This window comes from Sinohyriopsis cumingii, chromosome 11 (genome assembly GCF_028554795.1).
Source record: "Sinohyriopsis cumingii isolate HCF-2022 chromosome 11, ASM2855479v2, whole genome shotgun sequence".
NCBI classification, from domain to species: Eukaryota; Metazoa; Mollusca; class Bivalvia; order Unionida; family Unionidae; genus Sinohyriopsis; species Sinohyriopsis cumingii.
In genome coordinates this window covers 82,737,003-82,755,869 of record NC_142971.1, presented here as the reverse complement: position 1 = coordinate 82,755,869, position 18,867 = coordinate 82,737,003, and the positions used below count along the sequence as shown (strand labels likewise).

Genomic DNA, 18,867 nt, shown 5'->3' with positions numbered 1-18,867 from the left:
GAAAATGATAAGGTTTATTACTTACTCCAAGTCCAAGATGTCCACACAGTTCGGAAACTGTCAATCGTGACAAGCTTTCATTATTGTACACAGGCAAAATTCTTTCTTTCAGTCTTAGTGACCTTGAAATTTGAATTTTTGTTCCTGAATTTCGGTTTTTTCCTTACAGAAGTGCAAGCCATACAGTTTTAATCATTCTAAAGAGAGCAGAATTTCATCTTTAATTAGAGTAAGTAGAGTGCAATTAAGAATACCCGCATATCCTTTTCGTTTGCCATGAAATGTTGGTAGTGTATCTTTAAGTATACACCTACCCACCTGTGTTAGTAGAGAGAATTTACTTGCTGACTGCTATAGGAAAAGTCAAGCTTTTTGCAACATATGAGGAATCAATTAATAATCCATATTTTGTAAACCAATTTAAGACTCATGGCATGTGGAATGATTATCTATCTTGATGTTAGGTCAGTGCAATAATCAGTTTGACATTAGTGGTCCAAATAAAATGAAAAACAAAGACAAAAAATGAGTAAGATGGCAAAAATCATTGCATTTGCTAAGTGGCAAAATATGAATGTTTCCATAGGCAAATAACTCCAACATCTCTAGTGAAGAGATGCAATATCACCAGAACATTGACTTGGAGACCTGGACTATAACTGAAGAAATGCACCAACATTTCCTTGTACACTGATGCAGGAATGTTACAAGCAGACCATGACTGCTATTTTAAAGCAAATAATTACAAACCTATCAGTTCATGGGTGAGTTTTCCTGTCTTTATGAATTCATACAACTTGGTGGTGATGGCAGGATTTTGACTGATGAAAGACTCGGCTGTGATGAGGGACTTCAGAGCATCAATCATCCATTGTGGATCCAGGACAATCTTCTCTCTGAGTCCTTCAACACTGAAAACCATTTAAAAGGATATGTTTATCAAACACTTAATATATTGTTCCATATAAGACATCAAGCAGTGATATGTAGTTTTACTGCAAAAGCCCAAGGAATATCAGGGTTGATTGCCTTTGATTAATTTTGTACAGACATACATCTGTTAAGATGCATACAAGTTACTTTCATCCAATCTACAAAGATTTGATTGGTATAATTAAATTGTCATACTGTACAATTAAGAACGTATGAATAAATCGTTACAAACCTTATGCACGTCTTCACACAAAAGAAGAATTAATACTTCAGAAGAAAAAGTAAAATTCACTCGATTTGCCGACAATGGGGAGCATTCAAGAGTTCTTGCCAAAATACTTTTTGTGTGGAAAACTCAAATAAACAGCACCATAACATGTAAGGAGAATATCCTGCAGCAGTGGAAACACTGAGAAAATTGTGAGATAATTATTTTAAATGCGAACCAACGTATGTTCAAAGATTTAAATGAGGTCTCTGAATAGTTCTGCAATGCGCATGCCAACAGTACCCCACTGCCAACAGTATCCCACTTGGATTACATGTTTAAGAATAAGAACTATTAATTTATGTCAGCTTGAAAGAAGTCTGTTCTTAAGATAAGAAGAACCTTTAATAATTAATGCTACTTTAAATAAACATATTAAATATATACACACACACACACAGACATATACACACATCTCACAAATATAGCCCCCCCCCCCCACAGAAAGGCCAACCTTTATCCCGATGCAGAAGGGATGGCTGTATGAAAGGGTGATTTTACTTCATATTTCATCCATGTTGTGTTAAAACATCTGTATTTTCCTCAGCATCTCATGATACAGGTTTCATCGTCAATATACTCTTACAAGGTATAAATCACTGTATAGAAAACTTCATTTGCTCAAAACAAAATGGGATGATTTAAATACACAATTTATTGCATTCTTTGCACACCTGACAGTGGATTAATTACACTGCTGCACTTGTCTTACCTGAAGTAGAGGATTGTTCCCAGCTCATGATGGAATCTAAGGAACAGCTCTAATTCCTTTCTGTCCTCAATCTTAACAGATATAGACATATTTATCTCTCAATGAGACTGAGTGGTACAATCTAATGGAAAGAAATGTACAAACTATTATAATCTAACAATTAAGAAGTCAGGTGGAACATGTGATGACCACGTTCAAGTTTTGTACATATCCCACTAATATGACAATAGTCAGAACACATGACAAGCATATTTGGCAAGCCCTAATTAATAGTCTGCACTTATAAATTTCTCATAGTAAATATCAAATGAAGTGTTGAAAAATGAGACATTTTCAAACTTGTTACTTTTCATTTTCAAGAATAAAATATCAAATATAAAGAATAAAAAGAAAATACTACTAACAAAACTAGGAGTTGCCTTTTTAATACCCATAGGCAATTTCTCCTTTGATTTCATAAAATAACTGTCGTTTTGCACAATGGATGAAATTCCTTGATCAATAAATGTGGATGGCTTGCACTTAGTTTATAAAACAAAGTTAAATTTTGGAGCATATGCTTAATAGTAAATCTAAAAAGAATATGAAAGTATCTGCACAGAATGTGTAGTTGAAGTCTGTATACATAAACAGGAGGGGGGGTGTTTATTGAGACATGTTGGTCAATAATCGCTCTGATTTTTCCTACATGGAGTACTAGTTAACACAGGGTGGGTGATATGAAGGCTTGCTTTTTCATCCCGACAGCATGTCCTTGACAAAATACCCACTCTGGCTCCAGGTGATTGCTTGATCCCAAACCTGATGTTTTCGTCTAAAGAAAGGAGATGGGTTCGGTTCATTGAAGGCATGTATGACTACAGTCATAAACTGGCTATGATCTTGCCAATCAGGTGGTGGTATAAATCAGATCCTAGGACTAATTATGCGTTCTCCTGTTAATTAGAAGCTGGAACTGGAGAAGGTGCAAGTGAAGTCTCCCCAAAAACATATACTACAAAGCTGCATTCAGAGTTTCCTAGACAGAAGTGTGAAAACAAAAAAGCAAAGGCCAAGACTTTGGTGATAAGATCTGTTATGAATGATACATTTTTGCCATCCTGTGGAATACAAACCCTCAACAGATTGATGAGGAAATTCATACCCATGTATATGAAGTCCTGAGAAGGGAATACATCCTACGTGCCCAGACTGGGAATCAGACCTAAGTTAGTCACCACGGACCATCAGAGGCACAGATCCTTACAAAAGTATCTCTGATGAGTTCATCAAAAAGTCATCAAAATATTGTTTGAATGTGATCTCTAAAGACCTCAAGTGAGTTGCTATTACCCCCATTATCCAAATAAAGACTTTATCGGCAGAGGCATGCCTAAACGGGTCCCCACAACCTGGTGAAGACACCACGGTCTGAGGTATGACTAAACGGTCCCCCATCAGCCTGGTGAAGACACTAAGGTCTGAGGCATGACTAAATGGGTCCCCATCAACCTGGTGAAGACACTAAGGTCTGAGGCATGACTAAATGGGCCCCCATCAACCTGGTGAAGACACTAAGGTGTGAGACATGACTAAACAGGCCCCCATCAACCTGGTGAAGACACTAAGGTCTGAGGCATGCCTGAATGGGCCCCCATCAACCTGGTGAAGACACTAAGGTCTGAGACATGACTAAACAGGCCCCCATCAACCTGGTGAAGACACTAAGGCCTGAGGCATGACTAAATGGGCCCCCATCAACCTGGTGAAGACACTAAGGTCTGAGGCATGCCTAAATGAGCCCCCATCAACCTGGTGAAGACACTAAGGTCTGAAACATGACTAAACAGGCCCCCATCAACCTGGTGAAGACACTAAGGTCTGAGGCATGACTAAATGGGCCCCCATCAACCTTGTGAAGACACTAAGGTCTGAGGCATGACTAAATGGGCCCCCATCAACCTGGTGAAGACACTAAGGTCTGAGGCGTGGCTAAATGGCCCATCATCACTCTGGTAAAGATAAGGGCTAACCTTTTAAAATTAGCAAGGAATGTGGAGAGAATGACCCAATTAATACAAGAAAGACATGACTGTACAAAATAGATTTTAAGAACAACAAAGGCACATTTTGTTTCATGACTTGACAAACATGTACTCATGCAGGAGTCCAAGTAAAGGGAAAAGAAATTTATTCTGCTAGCTATGGCAAATAAATTACACTAGGATCACGTTCCTTTCAATTGTGAGAGGGACTACTTAGATTTGTCTGGGACAATAGCATATCGGAACTGAAAAGCAATGAAATATTAACATATAATGTATTATTGCTATTAAACTAAAGTGTTTAAGTACAAAAACAATTTTTCATTATTCAGTTGCAGAGACCTTGACTTTAGACCTTTTGACTCTAAATTATGTAGACTTACCCCAAATGCAAGCCATCTGCAAAGTTCGGTAAAGATATATCATTTTAAATTGAAATCATAGTACAGAAATGAAAAAGGCAACTGATATGTGTATGGGTGGATGGGTAAAAACATTGCACACTTCTACGCTTCAACATTTAACATGTGTATAAATTTGTCAGAAGATTTTCTGATAACCGCACCTTGGAACCAGAAGCTTTTAGTGTCATGATCGCTTGTTCTAAGGGAAGCCATCGGGCAGGTTTTTCCTCCCCCCAATGAGGCTGCTGTGATGAAAGTTCAAAAATTCTTCTTTTCAACTCGTCCAGCATGGGGTCCGGCTGGGTGTTATCGATGGCAATATCATCTATCAGGTGACGTATGGTTGGCTTTTCTCTCAACATGTACCGGAGTTCAATAAAGTACTTGTCAATGGCTTCTTTTTGAGATTTCTGTAAATAAAATAAATTGAATGTAGAGGTTTTGCATACAGTAAGACAGTAAGAGAGTTTAATTCAAAGCACGACATTCTATAAGAACCAAAAATATTTCTTTTTAAAAAGGATCTAATACATGATTCTTTTTTGGTATGCTATGTTTCTGTAGGCAATACATAAATGTATAACATTGAGTGTCATTTTCTGGAGATATTTTTCCTCTGAAATGATCGTTATAATGGCTATGGATAATTGGTCTTTTGTAGGGTGGTTAGCTCTAAAATGATCTTCACAATTGCATTGCCAAACTTAGAGATATCTTATACTATTATGCATTTAATATTTAACTCTGGGAAGCCTGTTTTTCTTCTTTCACACAAAAGTCCATCATACTTCACACCTTGAGAATGATCAAGTCCAGTTGCAGTTGAAAGTTTATAGCTCCATGAGGAAACATGTTCCACAGCTATATAGAAGGTTTTCTTCTAAGCAAATATTTAAATCTGCCAATTAGCTGAAAAATTATCAGTTTTTGTTGATGAGATCTAAAGAGCAACATTCATAAAATAAAAGTCGAATAATACAATAACTTTTTTAACAAATTTATTTTGATTACTTCTGCTGGCCTGATTTTTTCTATTTTTACACCAAATATGGAACAAAACAGGCAATGGTATAAGACAGTATTAATGAGAAAATGTCATCCTTTATTTAAACAAAAGTCTTCTTTGGATGCGTTTTGGAAGCATTAATAAAAACATCAAAGATACATGGTTCACACTTCATCATCACGTTGAGGCAAGGACAAGTAGAAACAGTCTTTAGAGTGAAATCCTGAAAAGAAGCCTCACTCAATGATTCATATGCAGTTTTGGTTAACGACCAAAAAACACTAGAAATATTACAGCTAGGCATAAGAGAGTATGAGTCAGATTTCTACAGCTCTAAAATCTTAGTAAGATTGATAAAATGCAGATCCAAACCAACTTCTCTGCCTTGAGAAAATTTAAGTCTATATTAGATGGCAGCTCTCCATCCTTTGATAGTGGATACAGAGCATATTTTGTCCTCAAAGAGAAACAGAAAGAAATCAGCAATAGAATTTATAGGGGGGCAGCTATAATCAACATGTTTCCTACAGCACCAATCAGAGAAGATTCTTCATCTGGCATCATAGACCTTGGATGTAGAAACTCTCCTGGCCTGAATGATGCAACTGGCAACTTAGCCTGAAAAATTATTCTGCAGAGAGATCGCTTGGGATAGAAGATCCCTCCCGAGAGAGACCTAGGTAGAGCGATCAACAGGTCTTGGAAATCACTAAATCATGAGCACTGAGGCCATAGGGGGTTCTAGGAGAATGATCTGAGCAGTGGAAGCTGTGACTTTTTGCAGAACTTGAGGAATCAGTCAGAAGGGTAGAAAGGCATAAGTGAATAGCCAGTCCCACTGGATAATGAACGCATCCACTGCTATTGCTCCTTCATCAGCTACAGGATAAAAGTAAAAGTCTTTCGTTGAGATAGATCAACTATAGAGGCCTACCACACAGCGAGAAAAGGGACTTTAACAGAGTGGTGAAGAGTCCATTCTGTCAGACTGGCTCTGCCAGTTCTGGAAAACTGTTCTTCATCCTCGAATATGCCAAACTCTGAGCATAATATTCTTCGAGGTGGCTCAAGGCAGGAAGCTCCAGACTTCCACACAAAGAGAAGGGACATGTGAACCTCCTTGATATTAGAGATAAGCTACAACACATCGACTCCTTACTCTGACAATGCACCCTTGTCAAGCTGGGTAAACAGCCTTATTTTCTAGGTTGTTTATGTGGAGAGACGATTTAGAAGGGGTACAAAGTCCCTGTAGAATTATGCTCTCTGGTTCTAAATGTGTGCCCCAACTGGAATCAGCTGCATTGGTGAACAAATAGGAGTTGGGTTCGGGTGCATGTACTGCAAATGGTGATGAAATGTTGGTCCTAGGAAAATCAGTGTTGATAGAGACTTTCCAACTAACGAGAAGGAAAGTTGTTGTTGTTGTAGGGTTTAACGCCATTTTTCAGCACAAGATAGGCCATACATGGCGGCCAGTATTAATGGTGGAGGAAGAACCCGGAAAACCCCCGGAAAGAACCACCGACCCACGAGAAGCTACTAGCAAGCTTTCTCGCATAACCACATTAGCTGAAACCGAGACTCAAACTGATGCAGACAGAGGTGAGATGGCAGTGATCCGTAACGGTGAGTGCTTTAGACCACTCGGCCACTCAGGGCCCCGAGAAGGAAAGACTGTAGAGGTCACACATGAAGATGTCATAATAGAACCTAGTCTGCAGTGGCAATCAAGGTTCCAGAAGGGACAAGTATAGTCAATCAAACAAGTTTTTTCTCGCAGCATCTCTAAAAGAGCCAGGATTTGATCTATCTGATCCAGTGGAACTCTAAGTTCTAGTTTGTTAAGAAATTCATCCCCATGTAAACAAAGTCTTGTTATGGAGTGAGTTCCTATTTCTTGAGGTTGGGCAAAAGGTCCCAAATCAATTACCACTGACCAACAGTGGTACAGATCCTGATGATGGGACTGGCCAAACATCAAAATACTGGAAAATTGGTATTTACAGCAACTGGAGAGGTGATATACTTCCTTTATTGCCATGTCAAAATACCATATCTTCTCTTCAACATCTAAGATAGATGAAGGAACAGGATTAAGAGCAGGCATCAATAGCGTATCCTCCATGTCAAACTCATTAGAGTCTACTAAAATGGTGATTGCATCTTGGAGGACACTCTGAGCTGGAGAGTATGTAGGTATCATCAAATCCCTAGGAGGTGAAGAGTGTATAGGAACACACTGTAGGTATCATTAAATCCCTAGGAGGTGAACAGTGTATAGGAACACACTGTAGGTATCATTAAATCTCTAGGAGGTGAAGAGGGCATATGAACACACTGTTGGTATAATTCAATCCCTAGGAGGTGAAGAGGGCATATGAACACACTGTCGGTATCATTAAATCCCTAGAAGGTGAAGAGGCTAGGAGGTGAAGAGGGCAGAGGAAGACACTGTAGGTATCATTAAATCCTAGGAGGTGAAGAGGGCATATGAACACACTGTAGGTATCATTAAATCCCTAGAAGGTGACGAGGCTAGGAGGTGAAGAGGGCGTAGCAAGACACTGTAGGTATCATTAAATCCCTAGGAGGTGAAGAAGGCATAGGAAGACACTGTAGGTATCATTAAATCCCTAGGAGGTGATGAGGCTAGGAGGTGAAGAGGGCATAGGAAGACACTGTAGGTATCATTAAATCACTAGGAGGTGAAGAGGGCATAGGAAGACACTGTAGTTATCATTAAGTACCTAGGAAATGAGGAGGGCATAGGAACACACTGTAGGTATCATTAAATCACTAGGAGGTGAAGAGGGCATAGGAAGACACTGTAGGTATCATTAAATCACTAGGAGGTGAAGAGGGCATAGGAAGACACTGTAGGTATCATTAAGTCACTAGGAAATGAAGAGGGCATAGGAAGACAATGTGGGTATCATTACATCACTAGGAGGTGAAGAGGGCATAGGAAGACACTGTAGGTATTATTAAATCACTAGGAGGTGAAGAGGGCATAGGAACACTGTGGGTATCATTAAGTCACTAGGAGTTGAAGAGGGCATATGAACACACTGTAGGTATCTTTAAGTCACTAGGAGGTGAAGAGGGCATATGAACACACTGTTGGTATCATTAAATCCCTAGAAGGTGACGAGGCTAGGAAGTGAAGAGGGCATAGGAACACTGCAACACTGTGAGTAGGAGCTGAAGGAGTAGAATGAGTTAGCATAGATGAGAACATATGTCAGTCATGGAAGAAAATATGGTATCATTAAATCCCTAGGAAGTGAAGAGGGCATAGGAACACACTGTAGGTATCTTTAAGTCACTAGGAGTTGAAGAGGGCATATGAACACACTGTAGGTATCTTTAGGTCACTAGGAGGTGAAGAGGGCATATGAACACACTGTTGGTATCATTAAATCCCTAGAAGGTGACGAGGCTAGGAGGTGAAGAGGGCATAGGAAGACACTGTAGGTTTCATTAAATCCCTAGGAAGTGAAGAGGGCATAGGAACACACTGTAAGTATCATTAAATCCCTAGGAAGTGAAGAGGGCATAGGAACACACTGTAGGTATCATTAAATCCCTAGGAAGTGAAGAGGGCATAGGAACACACTGTAGGTATCATTAAGTCACTAGGAAGTGAAGAGGGCATAGGAACACACTGTAGGTATCTTTAAGTCACTAGGAGGTGAAGAGGGCATATGAACACACTGTTGGTATCATTAAATCCCTAGAAGGTGACGAGGGTAGGAGGTGAAGAGGGCATAGGAAGACACTGTAGGTTTCATTAAATCCCTAGGAAGTGAAGAGGGCATAGGAACACACTGTAAGTATCATTAAATCCCTAGGAAATGAAGAGGGCATAGGAACACACTGTAGGTATCATTAAATCCCTAGGAAGTGAAGAGGGCATAGGAACACACTGTAGGTATCATTAAGTCACTAGGAGGTGAAGAGGGCATAGGAACACACTGTAGGTATCTTTAAGTCACTAGGAGGTGAAGAGGGTATAGGAACACACTGCAATACAGTGAGTAGGAGATGAAGGAGTACAATGAGTTAGCAATAGAAGAGAACATCTGTCAGTCATGGAAGAATGCCTCTAGCCTTCCAAATGGTTTCCACCTGATGATGAGGAGATGGTAGGGCACAAGCCATAGTAATGCCAATGTTAGGAGGGCAAGATCCAAAAGCCCAAAGAGGCATATATGACCAAGGCCTCTGAGGTGGATGGACCCACGTCCCATAGGAATTCCTTGGCATAATATGAAAATGGATTGGATGCTGATCTGATCCCCTAGCCTGGTCATAGGAAATAACTTAAATTGAATACAATCTTTAAATAAACTTTAACACAAGACTGGTCATAGGAAATAACTTAAACTGAATACAATCTTTAAAATGAACTTTAACACAAGCCAGGTCAGAGGAAATAACTTATACAATCTTTAAATGAACTTTAACACAAGCCTGGTCATAGGAAATAACTTAAATTGAATACAATCTTTAAATGAACTTTAACACAAGCCTGGTCACAGGAAATAACTTAAATTGAATACAATCTTTAAATGAACTTTAGCACAAGCCTGGTCAGAGGATATAACTTAAAACTGAATACAATCTTTAAAATGAACCTTAACAATTAAATCCCAGCTAGTATACCTCTGAAAGCTTATCCACATGTGTGCCAACCAAAATCATGGGAATGATGGCTTCAGGTGATGGTATAATGGAATGTACGGAGTTCATCCAAATCTGAATCAGGTCTGAAAAGAAACGAAATTACTTTGTGTATAATTGTATCGGGTGAATAATAATAATAATAATCATAATAATAATAATAAAAAATAATAATAATTTATCTGGATGACAAAACAATCAAATATAAAACAGTTCTGATTCTGTCACTGTATTAGTGTATATATTTTACATTTCAACAAATTCAACATATTATACTAAGTATTCAAAGCTACAATTAAAAATTCATTTCCTGGTAAGTATCCACGGTTCTGTTAACCACTTTTGGCAAGTATCCACAGATCTAAGTGTCCACAAATCTGTTTAATACTGAATGTATGATACAAGTTCAATGGATTCGGCCAATGTGGGTATGTGAGAAAACGTGCCAGTAGCTTCTCGAGGGTCGGTGGTTCTTTTCATTGATTTCCCAGGTTCTTCCTCCACCTTTAATAATGGCTGCCATGTATAGCCTATCATGTGCTGAAAAATGGTGTTAAACCCCACAACAACAACAACAACAAAACAAGTTCAATAATGTCCAGCTTTTGCGAGCCTTCGACCGTATTGCTATATATGATGAAACAATCCACTGTTGGGGTCAAATGGCCTTATTCTGACAGACATAACCATTTCTCGACAATTTGAGGAATCAAGTTGAAAAATGGCTGCCAAAATGTTCCTAATAATAGTAAAAACAAAAAAGTTCCAAAAGGCAGTGTAATGAAAAATGTCATATGGTCTTGGCCAATCTGTATAAGAGAATGCTGACAATTTGGACCAATTATAATCACAGAAATGGCTATTTGGACCAATTATAATCATAGAAATAGATTTTTTAACATGCAGTCATATAAAAAATATGAAAAGCACATACTATAGGAAAATTGTACCTAGTATGTGATAATGTTTATATAGCAAATTTTAACCCCGAAAAATAATGTACCATATTTACCGTATATATGGGACACAATAAAATAATATTCTTTTCCTATCACAGAAATTATGGTGAAATTGTTTTCACCTGGGTCATATATCCCAAGGCTTAAGAAATGAAATAAATTTGTGTTGAATTTGCACCTGTTCCCCCAACTACACGCAGCAATAAAACAGATAAAATAATTAATTGATATTTATTCTTCTTTTTCTTGTGAGGGCCAGAAGAGACGAAGATGATTTTGCCGACAATATGATAATTAAACATGGATGAAACTAAAGTGTACTGTGATCTCATTCTTGGATGGAATGTTAATGAGAAAGGGGGTTAAAATTGTGAGAATTCGCGTGACTGCTGCAGATAAACAAAATCTAACTTATTCCTTGCAGTTTCTGCAGCAGATTTGTTGCCTCCAATAATAATTGTTAACAGTCTGAGGATGCTAACATATTCATGCACTGAAGGATGGATTATACGTGTGCAGGAGAAGGGTTGGGAAGATGAGGTGATGATGCGGCGGGTTAAAGAGTTTAATCTCAGGTACAAAGTTTAATCTTTATCATCTGATCAAATTTAAGTTCGAGTGCATTTTCTTACACGTATTTTTCGAATGACTTAAAATGTGTCCCACAACTTTCAACTCGAAATAAAAGATGTGCCCCAGAATATACAGTGCACAAAAAAATTACTTAATATTAAGTTATGGTGTCCTAACAAATATGATGTCCCAATATATATGACACATATAGAGTTACATATAGACCTCAGAAGAAACATTAAATGTTTCTTTGGGGGAGCTTGCAATTGTTTGGTTGGTTGGGGCTCTTGCTGTAATTGTCATCTATGTTTAGCTTCTTTGGCTTGTTGTAATGTTACTGGTAATTATCAATAAAGCTGGGCAATTGTTTTAATTATTTATTTCCTTCTTATCTCAGAATTCTACCATATAAACGCTGAATGTCACATTTATTTTAACACAATTTACTGATGTCAACCATACTTATAATTGTACTTTATCATCATAGTTTGGTTTGGAGGAGTTTTGTTGTAAAACTCTATTGTTAGTTTCATGATTTTCTCTGCTTATCCCCTCTGAGTTATGAATATGATTTTGTTTGTAATCTACTCCCATTTAACTTTTTGTTTGTTTTCAGCAGTATTGTTAAAGATAATCTTGATCTTTTTGAACTTGAGAGCTTTCTTATTCCATTTTAAAAATTATACCAATATCTAATTTCTAAGGCTGGCATATTGGCTCCTTAAGAGAACAGCTATATGTATCTTTTATGTACAGATTTTTAAGAACACTTTCTTATGTTAACTCTGTTGCCAAATACTTCCAATCTCTTCTCTCTCCTGTCTAAAAATACTGTACTTACCATGAACTTGACACAGTTTGATCCCATGTGCATCTAGGAAACATTGGTCATCTTGAATGAGATCTGTGATTTGTTGACTGAGATCGATGACCAAGAGATAAATTGCTCGACACGTGAGAAACATTTGATGAGTAGTATAGAAAGTGTATTGACCTGCAAAGTCCCATATTGACAATGAGGCATATTTCTCTATATCCTTCACTAGCTTGTCCGCATTTTCATTGACCAAATGAAGGATTTCCATCATTGCATCCTTCTTCTTCTCACTCTTACTGGACTTTGCATCACTTGGTGGAACAGCAACAATGCCTGTCTCTTTGTCTAAAGGCTCCACATCGTGTATCCCATCCCCCTTCGTAATAGATAATTGAGTGGAGGATTGAACTTCTTGGTCTGACGCTGATGTGGTTGACATACCACTGCTTTTAGTGGCATCTATTTCAGAAGTTATCTCTTTCTGATTGATAACCTCCACGCTACCATCTTGTTCCTGGCTGGCATCTGGTTTCTGATCTGGTCCAGATAAAAGCTTATTCAGACGCTGAAGTGTGGACAATTGATCAGAATCTGAAAAGTAGAAAGCAAACTGCACTGACACAGGTGCCCTCTGGAAGGACATTCTACTATCAAACAGTATAATTATCATAGACTAAACACTCATTATTATTATTATTATTATTATAAATCTTCAATCTATATACTTCAAATCCACAAAACTTTACTCATATCTTTTGAGGCAAGGGGACTTTTCAGGCAATTGTCACAATTTGCACTAACAAATTAGCCTTAAAAATTTATCATTCTAAAATTCTGAATCAAAACAGTTGCATTCACAAATTTACTCAAGCTTTCCTTTCATCAAGTTGTCATAAAGTTCTTTCTTGCTTATATATACAGTTCTAAATTTTCTTGTCTATTACAGTTGGAATCATCAGAAATATTGTCAAACGTAAATCTAAAGGTCGCCTCAGCTCTCTGTCCTTGCACATGGTAAATCATAACTGACATATTTTTCATGCATAACCCGGTGCCCACTATCTGGTACATGATTGGTGCACACTACTTGATCAACTGTCTATGGCCATTATCAATGAGACAATCAGAGATGATAACCTAATGAGGGAATTTCTATTTATGGAACCCGAGTCGGACAAAGGAGATTTGCTCCATCTGTAATTGGCCGACTAAGCAAAAAGATTACCCTACATCAGGAGGACTACTTGCTACTGGCAGGTGGCAACTTCACTAATGGGAAGTGCCAAGGATCCCTCATTTATAAAATATTGCATCTTCCTTCCCCCAGAAATTGTGAGTGATCCTGCCTTGCTGGAATTAAATGCCCATGCCCCATACGGAGACATGGACCCCATCCATTACAAAAGCTGGTAACTTCCCTACATCTAGATGAGCCCTAGAACCCTTCATGGAATGGAGACAGCTCTACCAATGAGGAAGATAAAAGTCCCACACCTTATCAGACCTAAGGGAACATATTATACACAAGAACCAAGCTAGACTTAAATTTCAGTGAGAAGTGACATCTTCTTTAGGACAGAACAGGGGGAAGTTTCAGCTAAATACAGTAGTCCCCCTCTTATAAGGCCACCCCTAATGCAGCAGGGAAGTGGCCTTATAATGCGGGTGGCCTTTCTAGAGGGGGATGACAAATGCGAATAGTAAATACATATGAAAAAGTCACAAGTACATTTAATTTTAAATATTTAATATTTTAATTAAAAAATTACATGCATTATGTGAAATAAACGAAAAACAAACTTTGTCATCATTTGCAAAAGAATGCTATGAATAACCATTGATAGAGTTTTAACACTGTCTTTATAATTATGTTACAGTTCACATCACGTCACTTTGTTGGTAACAATCTAAAAAACAAACCAGTCTCATCACATTAAAAATATCCTTGCTGTCATATCCCCTGCATATATCGTTTAGTCTTTTGTTCCAGTCTTCGACAACTTCATTATTAACATCAGCTGATTCGCCGCTAATGACAGAACACTTGATGCTGTGTCGCACTTGAAATCTGTGCAACCATCCGTTACTTGCGGTAAAGTCGTCATATCCCAGTTCAACTGACAAAATTTTTGCTTTTTCTTGTCTTTCAAATCAGGATTCAAACGTCTCCTGGCTCAAACAATCTTCCTTTCTCCGTCCATTTCACCTTTCCACTTCTGCAGAATTGTTTCATTATCTTTCACGATATTGTTTATCTGAGTCTTCCCGACGTTAGTTTTTTGCAAGGATCCTTGACGCCACGCGCCCCCCCCCCCCCCCCCGTCAGTTGAATTACTTTCACGTTCTCCTCTAAACTGAGAATTTTTATTTTCCTCGATGACATGTTGATCTTTTTGCAGTAAGTTATTCATGTTGCCAACTACAATACTGATAAAACAATTTTGTATGCATCTAAACAAATTGCCGTGTGTTTTTAAAGGAAGTGATCTTGTCACGTGATTCGTTAGTCGCAGTCTGGTACCCTAATGTTTTTATACATTTCTTGAAACTAGATGAGAGAAGCCAAAACGGCTTCGATATGTACCATTAACATCACGCCCATTTGACCTCGCGGCCGCTAGGATTCGTAATTTTGACAAATATTGTCAGTAGTAATAGCCACTGATTACCAAAGTGAACAAGCTCAACATCTTACTAAGGGAAGCCATAAAGGCTATTAAACCATTTTCCTGCTGACCTGGGTATTGTACATCGATACTGCCACTTCTCAGCTGTTTCTACTGTTCAATAATTGTATTCTTAACAATTATCAGAGTGACTAAACCGGACATCTTATGATAACACAGCAGTAAGGCTAATTGGATTACATGTACGTACCCTTTTGTATCGATTAAAATTTGGCTTCTCGTGAGGCGTAAATGATATAATATTAACCTTAGTGGTAAATGTACTTGACTCGACACTTCTTTCAGTAACGAAAACCTGACATGGGGAAACAGAAATCGGATTACTTAACACACGTTATGAATACAATACTGGTTCTGGATACATATTCAAATAAAATGCGGCCGCTTGTGAGGGGTAAATTTTATGATTTTGCACTAATATGCTGGCCGCTGGTCGCGTTAGCCGGGTGGCCTTTCGCGAGGGGTACTTTTGAACACAAACTCGTCGGTGCCAACGGATTCTGGCCGTAAGGAGCGGGTGGCCGTTCAAGAGGGGGACTACTGTAGTGAGAAATGGAAGCAAAGCAATATATATATATATATATATATATATATATATATATATTTATTTTGGACTGTCACGTTTGCTAAGCCCCAGCTATAAAGTCAAGCATAAACTATAATCTACCTGTTTTGAAACAGTACCGCGGCCATGTGTTTAATGTCTAAAGACTGCCACAGGCTAGTGTTAATCTCTTACGCAATGTTACATGACCAGCCAGAGACCCAGAACTTGAATCAGCAAGGCAACAGATCACACAACTAATGCCTACATGTTAATTGTTGGTCTAAGATCAAAGGGAGCCCACGGGGTGAGCAAGCTGTGTTGTCATTCTTCCCCACGTTGACAGACAGTGAGAGGGACATTGTCTGCTAAGTTTGAATGGATATGTTCACAGCGATATCTAATCTGAATTAACATAAAGGGTGCGATAACAATTTAGATCCAAATGATAAAAAATTTAGTATTCGCTTTCACAGGTTGTTAATCAATGGGGTTACCATGAAAACAAAGCCACTTGTAATTTGGCGGTCAAGCATAGAAGATTCTAAGGAAAGACAAAGCTCTGAAAAGGTCAGCAACTTATCTGTTCGATTTTTGTAGAATATTATGGCATAGTAATTGTAATTATTTGTTGTATGTATGCTTAATTACTAGAATCATTTAGTATGCACAATTGCCTTTGTAGTGTTTTATTTACATGTGTATTTGAGAAATAGGCTTGAATATTATGTAGAGAATTATGTAGATTGATAGCTTGTGGTCAGAATTAATTTTGTAATTCGCTATTAGGTTACTTCGTAGTAAACTAGTGCATTTATTAATGTATTATGTTAGACTTTACACATGCTTGAATTGTGAATTTGGGAAATGGTTAGTATAACGGGATTAGGAATATGTACTGATGTGACAGAATTTATTGATGTTTGTATAAGTAATTGATACAGTGCTGTATTATGATGTTTATTTTACCATACAAGAATGCATAGGCATCTCGATGTGAATGAATGCATGACCGAAATAAATGAATAGCCATTATCTGATGATAGACTGTGTGCAGTGTGAGATGAGAGGGCTAAAGAAAACTATTGTACCGTTCTTGTGTTTTCACAGGAAGCTTTTTAGGGGACAGAATTTCCGGTTCAGTTGAGTCCCGAGTCTCTCAGCAGGGAGACGGAAGTGAGACTAGCAGAGCAGTCGGAGTCAACATAGTCTAGCAAGTAGAGAGAAGGTGGAGGAGGAGGAAAAGTAGTCTGGAGGAGAAAGTGGTGGAGGGGGAAAAGGAGTAGAGAGGAGTCAAGGAGGAGTATAGAGAAGTCGAGGAGGAGAAGGAATTTTGAGAAAGTTGGAAGGAAGAGAAGGAATTGGGAGAAACAGGAGAGACGAATACACAGATGAGTAGAGTACAAGGACAGGTGGAAATCTAACTCACACTACTAATCAAGTGATGCAATAGGCTATCACAGGGTCGAGCGGAAGGAGAGTAATTGGGAAATTTGATGCACTTGACTATTGAATTGTTATTAAATTATTTGTTATTTGGTGGCATTGTCTGACATCTGAATTAGACATAAATATTATCTTTACAACCTAAAGTATTATTTGTTAGGAAGTATTAGTAGACAGTTGTGAGATATTTTCCATCCTGTGTATTTTGAATTTTTATGATTTCAACTTGTGTATTTTATATTTGATATTTGCATGCTTGGTAGATTTCAGTTAACTTGCAGTAATTGTGAAGCAAATATCGGGCAAAATATCTTACCTAAGCGAAGTTAGCTATTGTCAACAGTAAGTTGTTTTTGTTGTTGTTGTAGGGTTTAACACCATTTTTCAGCAAAAGATAGGCTATACATGGCGGCAAGTATTAATGGTGGAGAAGAAACCGGGAAAACCACGGAAAGAACCACCAACCCAGAAGAAGCTACTGACAAGCTTTCTCACATACCCACATAGGCTAAATTCGAGACTCGAACCCACGCAGACAGAGGTGAGAAGGCAGTGATCTGTAATGTTAAGCGCTTTAGACTACTCGGCCACTCGGGGCCCCCAACAGGTAAGTACTGGGGTAGGAACACATAACATCTGTCAATTATTTCTAAGTCGAGACAGGGTATCACTTACTGTTAGTATCATCAAAAATGGCTATAGACAGATGATTAAAGAGTATCGCGCCATGGCCTCTGAAGATCTAGGGTACAAGGGAGATCGCCTTGCAGCATTCATAGAGAGAATCAAAGAATGGAGGGCCGAAAAAGCAGCTGAAAGACAGGCCCAGAAGATGACCAGGATGGCCAAAAGAGAGATGGAGCTGGCCAGGGTAACAGCAGACAGAGACAGACAGAGCTGGAGCTGGCCATGATAGCAGCAGATTGAGAGGCAGAGACGGAGCTGGCCAGGAGAGCAGCGACCGCAAAAGAAAGAGAGCTCGCTCATGTCTCGAAATGGAGAAATTTAGGGTAGAAGTTAGGACCCATTAAAATAAAATAAAAATAGAACTCCAACTTTTACCCTTCTGCAAATGCGCGAGCCAAATAGCCAATGAAAAATGATGTTTCTAACACAACTAGGCAGTATGTTATTGGAAGATCACCTGGAAGTTGGTGTTTTAGGATTTATTCAGAAATAGCTTTCAAAATGTGTTTCCTACTCGAATTTCAGACGAAAGCGACAAAAACCTCCAGGGGTTAATGTGTTAATAATTTTTTATTTATTTAATTGGTATTTAATTCTGAAAGTAATGCCTCCACTAGGTGTGAGATTTTCATTGATCAAAATTTCATTGAATATCATTATTTACGGTGTACTAGGAACATCATTTGGAAAGAAACTGCAACAGAAATATATTATTACAAGTTGATAATTTCATAATGTTGATTAAAATTGCAATGTCCAATCTACCATTTTCCACAAATATATCAGAATCTCAGTTACCAATTGTTATTGCAATTTTCTTCAAGTTCAACAAATAGGATCAATTTGCTGTTATTGTGTGGTAACAAAAATGGGATGCATGCCTGACCCCATGTTACAAGCAGGTTAGCCAGTTATCAGGTGCGTGTTTAGGGGCGTTGTCTTTTAAAGATCTAACCATGAATATATGCTATGTGAAGATCATTTAATAATATCAAATGTTGTATATATTTCCTGGAGATTATATAGGCAAATTAACACTTGACTGGTGGATTGATCAAAATTCAAAAGCTGGCATTTATCTCAAAATGACACCAAAATATCCCAAGGTTACAATCATCATT

At 38.2% G+C, this 18,867-nt stretch overlaps 1 protein-coding gene across 1 annotated transcript in view; it reads right to left on the bottom strand.

The window, feature by feature from the left end:
• Positions 1-18,867, bottom strand: part of LOC149788861 (uncharacterized) — a 45,800-nt gene that overhangs the window by 24,557 nt on the left and 2,376 nt on the right. The window contains exons 2-6 of the mRNA XM_089973556.1: positions 12,407-12,973; positions 10,016-10,119; positions 4,503-4,751; positions 1,914-1,984; positions 751-911 (exon numbers count right to left, since the gene is read on the bottom strand). Coding sequence (XP_089829682.1) covers positions 751-911; positions 1,914-1,984; positions 4,503-4,751; positions 10,016-10,119; positions 12,407-12,973 — 1,152 coding nt within the window. The remainder of the gene's footprint in view (positions 1-750; positions 912-1,913; positions 1,985-4,502; positions 4,752-10,015; positions 10,120-12,406; positions 12,974-18,867) is intronic.